The following is a 10,370-nucleotide window of genomic DNA, read 5'->3' as shown; positions in this document are numbered from 1 at the left end:
TACCTACACCTGGTAGACAGCTCGCCATCACTACCTGTTTTTAAAATAAAACTAAACGAACCACCCATAGAGGAAACAAGGTAGACTAATTGTGTTTGTTGTCGGGCTGATTGGTTAATTTAAATTCTTGCATTCTGTCCACTTCATATAGTGTTGTTTTGCTGTTACCTTTTATTTGATTGTTGTTTCCCCTCTTTTCTTATGATTAAAATGTTCTCACCAACCCCTCTCCTACGACTCACCAACCCCTCTCCTATGACTCACCAACCCCTCTCCTATGACTCACCAACCCCTCTCTCCCATGTGTGTTTCAGGCGGGACGGAAGGACAGGAGTGATGCTCTCAACACAGCCATCGACCGGATGACCAAGAAGACCAGGGACCTGCGGAGACAGGTTGGTTCAGTCTTCTTCCTCTTCACTGTCTCCATCTCTCGTCCTCCCCGCCTCTCTGCCATTAAAGGGGAACCAAATCTAAATAATTCACATGCTATTTCTGTGGTCTTAAGACGGTCCAGATATATTAGTGAACATGAACAGCTCACTTCCAAATACAAAAACTAGTGTCAAAATTTAAAGTTGTGATGTCATCAAGTATGGAGTCTGGAGCTGCTCCATAGACGATGAATTGGGAGAGATGTTATAGGTGACACTGAGCGCACCCAGGGGAATGTTCTGAGTTCATAGGTACCTTTTCTGTTTCAGAACTGAGGACACTACTATAGAATACATCTAATTCCACAACCAGTATCCCAGTCATTGCCAATGGAGCAGCTCCAGACATTATACCTGATGACATCACACTCTTGAGTCGTGATTCTCCAGTTTCTGGAGATGGCAGCTTGTGTTCACAACAAGTATTGATTGAACTTTCCTAGGTCAAGGAAATATCATATCGGGAGTTCTTAAATTGAGCGGCTTTCCCCTTTTAGTGTCAAATGTCAATATATTTTGTTTTCCTCACAGGATCAGATGAGCCTTTTATAACGTTTTTCTGTTGTGCAGCCAATATTTCAGGCCAGCTGTCCCCATAGTATATAATTGCCCATCCTGCTGTATTATTGACTGTATTCCTATATTGTGTTATTGACTTTGTTCACATTCCATATTACTGACCATAGCATTTTATATGGAGTGTGTACGTACCTTTTATAGCATGTTATATGGAGTGTGTACATCCCATATAGATCACAGAGAATACATGTGGATGGTACAGTCAGCTGTGACACGTATATGTGCAGGGGGTGGGCGTTGTATTTTAACGGTGCGTTTTCACTGTCCACAGCTGCGTAAAGCCGTAATGGACCACGTGTCCGACTCCTTCCTGGAGACCAACGTTCCCCTCCTGGTCCTGATCGAAGCCGCTAAGAACGGCAACGAGAAGGAGGTGAAGGAGTACGCCCAGGTGTTCCGCGAGCACGCCAACAAGCTGATCGAGGTAGGTCCATCTGTGTTTTTGAAATGGGGGGAAATTAGGACGGTTGATAACGTTCATAAAGTAGCCTTCAATCCTACGATTTGTAGGTTTAACAGACGCCAGAATAAGCGTCTGTTCTGAAACCAGTTCCCTCTTGAGATGCAGCCTTTAGTTTATAGTGTCAGAAAACGGTTGCAAAGCTGTGGTTTTGTTTGTGTTTCTTTCTTTCTTTGTACATCAATGGGCTTGCATTTCATAGTGTCATTCTGTAAATTGAAAGGTGGCTATTGCTGCTGGTTTGAGCAGACACACGTTACATTGGTATGGACAGTCACAAGCACAAATCACATTTTAAACCTAGCCAGAGGAGAGAAACTACCCCACGCTCAAGGTTAAGTGCTGCCTAGCCAGAGGAGAGAAACTACCCTGTGCCCGAGGTTAAAGGTTAAGTGCTGCCTCGGGGTGGAAATGTATTAATCGTCTCAACAGCAGGCTATTATTTCATGTGTCTTTTTGCCACCATGATGTTTAGATTTTCAGGGGTGTTTTTCCTCTCTTCACTGACATTTTAATATCCTAAATAGAGGAGCCTCTTGACTTGGACTGTATTAATTCATGCTTGCAGTAGTTACTGAAAAGCTGCATCACATACATGCATTACATCATATTAGATCATAGACATAAACAAAGAAATTACACATGGACTCGAGACGAGATGAAACATTTTCACATCTTAAGATCACTACTAAGATAAATAAATGTTATACTTTAAATTAAATACAAATTAGTTGCTTCGTACACAAATTCAAACATCGTCGTTTAGGATCCTTGCTTGAGCCTAACCACAGTGTGCAGAGTTGAGTTTCTCAGTCTGTTTGTATTGGCCTTAAGCTCCACCGCTCTTGTGGAAAAGCCACGGCTTTTAAATCTCTAGTGCTGAGGAAGAGCGGAGAGGGAGAGAGAGAGAGAAAAGAGTGAGAATGCAGACCGAGGGGACAGGGGATGTCTCAGGCCAGTGACAACACTTGACAGAAACATTAGTTTGTCCTCATTAGTGGTCTCGCAGTCTGTCCCCCGAGTGTCTCTGTGAGAGCGTCGCAGGCTGACATTTGGAAGTGACCTCTCCCCACAGGCGGCCTGTGCTAGTGGTCGGTGTAGCCGAGGCCGAGCGGCTTCCGGGGAGGCCGGATTAGCCGCTAAAGCCTCACTGGGAACCAGGGCCCTGGAGTGGTTCCTGAGGACCGGGGGGTCAGAACTGGCATTAGATGATGTCACAAGAGGCTTCTCCTGACGCTCGGCTGCTTAGTACAACTGGCGCTGACACACTGCACGCTGGGGAGAGAAGAGTAGGACATAACATCTGTTCAATTAGCCCCGAGATGGATCACATTAAATATGTCAACTGCAGCAGCAGCAGCGATTGTTTTTAGCGATAGAATTATCTGACATATTCCTGCCCCATAAACCTTGGATACTGCTTGGCTGAGTGAGAGACGGTTGCAATGCGTGCTTTCTGTCCATCTGAGCATGCATTACAACATAAAGATCTTCACATGCAACTGATTGGATTGGGTTTTAGCAGAATAAATAATGAAATACATATAATTGAGATATCCTTATGTGCTAATAGTCCAATCAAATATGTTGAGTGGTTTGTTGTTTATGTTGCATAGAATCTAAGAAGTGTTAGGGGTGTTAACTATCTATAATAAATTGTATGATGGAAAAGCATGTAGCCAATTCAATAGAAAATGCGTAAACATAATCCGTTCTTAAAAATAAAATCATTACACACATGATTCACAGCAGGTTGCCTCAGTGTATATTACATACATGATGCACAGCAGGGTGCCTCAGTGTATATTACATACATGATGCACAGCAGGGTGCCTCAGTGTATATTACATACATGATGCACAGCAGGGTGCCTCAGTGTATTTCTCTTATCAGAGAATGCTATTAAAGTCATGTCCTCGCCTACGCAAACCAGCTAGCTAATTAGCCGTCTAACGAACTGCATTCAGCCTCTGGCCAGTTGCATTGTGGAAGACAGAGCGAGCAAGAGAGGGAGCGTTTTGCCAGTAGGGTTCTGTGACGAACACTATGCAGTGAGAATGTGCATTTTAGATTTCTTGACTATTATAACTGATTGGTAGCAGTGAAGTGCTCTCCAGTTATATATAATTTGTGTCTATCCCAACTGAAAACACAATTTCTGCCATTTCAAACGGCTTCAATCTCTTTAAAACATTACTTCTAGTTGCTGGTTCCCTGTTTGCCGGTCAAATTAACAATGACTGAAATTAACTTTCGATCTCCTGGTATGTCTTGTAATTTTATTTGACTTAAAAGCATTTTATATTACATAAACATACAAATCTGGCGACTTATTTGTCAAACACTTAACCCCAAAGTAGTTGAAATGGTCCAACTTCCTTTGTCTGTTTACTGGGCGCATGACAAACCATCGCCCAGGAGATCAAAGGTTTGTTTCGGTCTCTGTTAATTGGACCAGATGTGATATGAAGCAAGAAAAGCGTAGTGCACTGCACATATACAGCCGGGAACCAGCAACTCTTCTGGTTACTAGTAATAAGGTTAGCTGACGGTATATTGTCGTCATGTGCTCTGCCTAGCTAAACTGCAGGGGTTACACAAATTTGTGCAAACCTCAATAATTTAAGTGAATGTGGTGAATTCCATAAACGAATGATGACCACCGTTGATTGAAGAAAATATATACATTATGTCACATCTGCCGTCACCGTTCCTTTGCATAACCTGTACCCATGAGAATCAAAAGATCTGTCGCACCTTTGTCCTTCAAGCAAGATACATGAACTGCATGAAAATCAAGGGAGAAAAAATTCGGCAACTCTTTGGAGGCCGATGGATGTTGATGTAAAAAATAGTGTTCTGTATTCATACAATTAAAACCAAAGTGATGCAGCAACATGCCTTCATCAGGGTTACATGACAAAGAAAGACTAACGATGAATCTTAACCATATAAAATGACTGCACAGGGAAAACGGCCCCCCAATTGACAATGGACCAATCAGAAAACGGGTTACATTTCTAGACTCATCAATGAAATGTCCACATATACGCCCATGAGTCTGTACCCATGAAAGAGCATCTGTTATCACCGGTCCATTGCATTGCCTGTACCCATGAAAGACCATAGCCGTTTAACACATTGGGCGCCAATAACGTTGTACAACGTGTTTCAAGGTCATGCTAAATCTGCCAAACCACTGTGTACGACGTTATTGATATAATATTTCATTTTTTCGCCATGGTATTCCCTACCATTCCCTCACCCAGCCTCGGCTGATACAGTGGGAGCCTGCACAACTCTGCAACGCTTCAATACTGCCGCCTGGTGGATGATCGGGCGAGTTACAACCGGAAATGGATCTCTGGTGATCTCTGTGCATCTGGGAAATGCGTCCGGCACTCACATATTGTTGCGGGACTCTAGACACACATCCGTGTATATGGATCGCTGCCATAACTCAATAATCGATATGATTTGGGTGTTTATTATTATTATACAAACCGGAAATGGATCTAGTAGATCGCCGTCAAATAAGTGGGATCTTTTTCCTCCAGTCTCATCGGCGAACGGTAAGAGGACAGTAACATTACTTTCAGCGTGAATGTTTATTATTATTAATGCAAACTGCTCTGATCAATATATCACCCATACTACATAAAGCATTTACTGACGATCACGGAATTATAAACGACCCCCCCCCCCCCCCCCCCCCCGTTCATCCGCGCATGATGAGTCATAACGGTTTAGGATCATGTACAGTTGAAATTTTTTATATAGCGTGTATCGGCAACAAACGGCAGTTGATAATCTATATATGCGTTTATGCCTATAACTCACGTTCTAGGAATTACTGCAGAAAACGATAAAAACATATTTATATTCTAGATGGTATTTTCGTATGAATCTATGAATGAAAAAGTAACGTTCCTACATCCTGAACGATAGATAATTGATGTTGAATGGGCCATAGTAATGTCAATTTAGCAATACAATTTAAAAAGTTATAGCCCTGCAAAGAAGGTGAACATCTCCATAGGCTTAGAGTGGTGGCAGAGAGTGGTATGAGACGGGCAAACTCCGTGGCAGTTAATGTGTTAACAGTGTGCGAAAGGATTTTAACATTTAAGATTTTCCTGACATCTTCAACACTAATGTAAGAAAAATGGACACACTCTGTAGGCAGGAGGCTGTGTGCTTTGCATAGGAACCCCTTGATCTGCCTCGAGTCAAGATGGCTTTTCGTTAAAATAACGTTTCCTTTTCAAATGAAGAAGGAATGCACTCTGGCGTTTTCCGGTGTCATGCGTACAGTGCAACACTATTTCCTTCAGCTTCAATCTCCTCTCTGTGCAATTAGAGGCTCTTTATGAAGCTGAAGGTTTTCATGTCTGGACCTCATGCTGAAGTATGTCACAGCTCTTCCCTCATGGTATCATGGTTATCATGGTACATTTGGTTCAACTGCGAGAGGCTTTGTTCCAGTGCCCAGATTCCACATCACACAGCAGAATGCATCAGTGGGTTTTACACACCGTTGGGAAACTGTAAAGTAAAACCACATACCTTTTAACATTTTTTTTATTTCTTTATTCCGTTTTTCGTCCATAAAATTATCACATTGTGGGGGGTACTATTTTCTTCTTCTTTCACTTGGCCTTCTTAGCCTTGTCAGTGCCCTTCACTGAAACACTCTTAACAAGCTAGATTGAGGCTAACGGCACCAAATGTTTTATGAGGATCACCAACAATGCATTTGTCTGGTTAACTAGAGTGCAGATCCTGATGAAGACTAATGACCATATGAATCAATGCAACACTCAAACCTACCATCTTTGGATAATTAGGCTTATTATAAGTCAGTTTGAAGTGTTCACTCGAACAATGTTTTCAAGCCTAATTATCTAAAGATGGCAGGTTTGAGTGTTGCATTCATTCATAGTTCATACTTAGACAGTAGAGGTTGAGTACATTCATAGTTGGACAGTAGAGATTGATGCATCACATTCACACTTGACTACAAAACTGTACTTAAATGGTCATTTGTCTTCAGGGATTATATTAACATACTACAGTGTATATTATAGGCCTGTCACATTATTTTCAAATTTAATTCTGAATTTACATAAAAACACAAGATTGGAACTTGAAGGGAGAAAGAAAAAAGAAAAAGAATTTGAGAAAAAAAGAATTATTGATTATTATAATATTATTATATATATATATAAACAAACGGTCAGGTCATATAGGTGAGACTGGTGAAAAGAATGATACCAAACATACCATGGTAAAAAAAAGAAAAGTTGCCAACACTTTGAAAATAGCTTAGACTTTTTTTTAGGTTTAGGTTATTTAAAAAAAAAATTTACACTGAAATTCACATTCTAACTTGTCTACAATTTCGAATTAGACTTTTTGTTAAAGTGACGGCCCTAGTATATTATCATGGTATCTTTCTGTGGACACTCCAACCCACATACGTGTATTTATATCGGTCTGTGGACACAACTCTTGCCAAAACATTTAGCTGTGAAGCTCAGTTTTTAACATGTTTTATATCTAAACCTAAGTAATCCTGTGCTATTGTACCATGCATGCATGTACAGAATGCCACCATAATCAATAATGAAACCTTGTTTCTCAAACTCCCATCAACATCATTCAGTCTCTTAAAGGGATATTTAACTTTTAGTAGACTCATCAAATGCCAAATCAAATGCATACCCTTGACTCAGAATTGTTTGTTTGATTGGAATCTGTACAGCAGTTTATACTTCAGTAGTATTATATTTAGACTTGGTCCTCAAAATGAATAGAAGCGAATGAGGAGCCTGACAGCGGAAGACAGGGACAGCAGTGATCACTAGCTTACTAGTAGATGACTTTAGATAGAGCTTTGTCAAATTCTACTAAAGTGAAATATCCCCTTTTTTTTTTAAGTGTGAGAGTTGAGATCAGTGTAGTAGTGGGAGGGAAGTGTACTTTAGTTGCATCACAATGGAGCACTCGGCAGTAAGCGAGATAGAATATGTGCCAAGTCTCTGCTTTGCCTTTAGACATTGTGTTGATTGAGAAGCGTGAAATCTCTTCACTCAAAAGGGGGCAGGAAATGTGCCAGTATGGAAGTTATTCTGGTAAAACATTTTCCGAGATCGTTGTACCTCGTTGTGATTTACTTACGTTAAAAAGCAATTACAGCGCCATTTCACTTGGTAGCCGAAGCCGCGTGCTGGCAGGGGAGTATGCAACTGAAATACTACACGTTGCTGTGATGGTTAATTCACCTTTTTATTGCTAATCTTGTTGCGCTGCCTCGGCTTTGTGGGGGAACATTAAAGCAACATCTTAAAACTGTGCCAGTGTTTCTTTCTCTCTCTCTCTCTGCATTCCCGCTTTTTTTTTTTTTTTTTTTTTCTTAATCATATTTGTTTTTTTTTAACTTTCTTTTATTTTGTGTCATAATGAACATCACATTGCAATAATCATACAGTATAATATACTTGATTCACATATTCAATGACATTTGTTACTCAGGCTCTTCCCTCTTATTCAATTTGTTTTCAAAGTATTCAGCATAATCAAAATAAGCTGTATAATCCGAGTACACCTCTTAAACAACCCAGTGGGGAGGGATTTTTACAATTTTTTTTTTGATTTTTTGTAGGATAAGAAACGAAAAAATAAATAGAAAAATAAATTTAGCAAAAGAAAAAAAAAAAAGAAAAAAGAACAACAAAAAAAGAAAAGAAGAGAGAGAGGGCGTCAGACTCATGCTAGTGTATCTCCAGGTACAAGGTTACATGTGACCATCTCTGCATAAACATATCTTTTTTCAGTTGCAATTGTGCAGTCATTTCTTCCATTGTATACATCTGTCTCAGTCTCTTGGTCCATTGTTTGATTGACGGTGGTTGATTTTGTAGCCATGCCATAGTTATCATTTTCCTTGCTATTAACAGTATCACTCTCAAGATGTATAACGTATCTCCATAGTATGTGCCTTTCGGTATACATCCCAAGATATAGTATGATGGATTCAGAGGTAAGTCAAGATCTAGAATGGTTTTAATCTCATTTTTGATATTCACCAAAAATGTCTGCACCCTTGGACAGTCCCAGAAAATATGTGTATGATCTCCGATCAATCCACATCCTCTCCAACATAGTGGTGAGGACCCACCAGCAAATCCGGAGAGAACTTGAGGAGTCCTAAAGTACCTGACCTTGACCTTCCAGTCAAACTCCTTCCACATTGGACTATTTGTGATTTTATGATTGCTTGAATGGCTGTCCTCCCATTCTTCATTTTCTATGATCACATTAGCTTCCAACTCCCATTTTTCTTTAATATAGGTGGTGTCTCCTGGATCGTCTAGTTGTAACATGTTGTAAATATTGGATATCTGCTTTCTTTCCATCAAGTTTTTTTCTATTGTGTTAATAAAGTACCGCTCCACATTTGTTGGTGGTCTCTTAATTGCTTCCCACTCACTGTGAGTCATTACATAGTGTCTTATTTGAAAGTATCTAAACATGTCTTTCGAAGGTAGATCAAAACATTGCTGTAGCTGTGCAAACGATTTAAAACAGTCTCCTTCCATTAATTGATTGATAGTAACCAGGCCCAAATCCGCCCATTTTTTAAAACCCCCATCCTCCATAGCTGGTCGGAATTCTGTATTGTCTGCTATTGGCATGGCCCTAGATATTGATCGAGGACCTCCCCCCTTTTTCCTTACACTTTCCCATACCTTTAATGTATTTGTAATCCATTTGTTACCAATCTTAATTTTTTTCCAGTATGCTTTCCCCAGGAATATTATGGATCTGAGAGGGGTCTTTGGAATTGAGTTTTGCTCAATCTGTACCCATCCTGAATCTAGGTCCTTTTGTATCCAATGCACAAGTATGCGTAATTGAGCTGCCCAGTAGTAGTTTCTTAGGTTTGGTAGACCAAGACCACCCTTGTTCTTTGGCAAACATAGTGTTTTAAGCCTTACTCTAGGTTTTTTCTTCTGCCAGATAAATTTGGATAGGAGTTTATCTAACATTTTAAAGGTAGTGGCAGGTATTGGTATAGGTAGAGACTGGAAGAGAAAAATAAGTCTAGGTAGCACATTCATTCGAATTGATTCTATTCTTCCCACTAGGGAGAGAGGTAAAATGTCCCATCTGGCCATGTCTGATTTGATTTGTACAATCAACTTTTCGTAGTTTGCTTGATATAACTGATTGCTGCTGGGAGTCAAAATGATTCCTAAATACCTGAATCCGTCTCTAGCCCAATGGAAGGGTGCTATACTATTCAGATGTGTTGGCCATATTCCCACTATCATCATGGCTTCTGATTTGGTCTCATTTATCTTATAACCCGACAGTTCGCCGTAATTTCTTAAATCCATCATTATGTTTGGAATTGATTCTAACGGGTTTTTGATATAAAGTAAAATGTCATCAGCAAATAGCGAGATCTTGTGTGTAATGCCTTTTTGGTCATCTATTCCCTGTATCTGAGGGTTTGATCTAATCATCTCCGCTAGTGGCTCTATGCCAATCGCGAATAGTAACGGAGACAAAACGTCTCCTTGGCGTGTCCCTCTCTGTATCTCAAAGAAGTGAGAGCAGTGACCATTCACCCTTACTCTAGACTTAGGATTTTTATATAAACATTTTATCCAATCTATAAATGTGTTATTGAATCCCATACCTTTCAATGTTAGTTCAAGGTACAGCCAATCAACTCTATCAAATGCCTTCTCGGCATCTAAGCCGAGAAGCATTGATGGTTCTTTTCGAGATCCAGCCACTGTTTGCAGATTTAAAGTTCTTCTGATGTTGTTAGCACCCTGTCGACCAGTGATAAAGCCAGTCTGGTCTGGGTGTATCAGTTTTATTAT

The 10,370-nt window shown here is 40.2% G+C and overlaps 1 protein-coding gene across 1 annotated transcript in view; it reads left to right on the top strand.

Annotated features, from left to right (window-relative positions):
• ctnna1 (catenin (cadherin-associated protein), alpha 1) overlaps nucleotides 1–10,370 on the top strand; it is a 213,982-nt gene that overhangs the window by 113,721 nt on the left and 89,891 nt on the right. The window contains exons 8-9 of the mRNA XM_084331643.1: nucleotides 315–395; nucleotides 1,285–1,437. Of these exons, the coding sequence (XP_084187769.1) occupies nucleotides 315–395; nucleotides 1,285–1,437 (234 nt within the window). The remainder of the gene's footprint in view (nucleotides 1–314; nucleotides 396–1,284; nucleotides 1,438–10,370) is intronic.

The sequence above is a fragment of the Notolepis coatsorum genome (assembly GCF_963971535.1).
Source record: "Notolepis coatsorum genome assembly, chromosome: 16".
NCBI lineage: Eukaryota > Metazoa > Chordata > Actinopteri > Aulopiformes > Paralepididae > Notolepis > Notolepis coatsorum.
The sequence above is the reverse complement of the archived record's forward strand: the minus strand, read 5'-3'. Positions and strand labels throughout refer to the sequence as shown.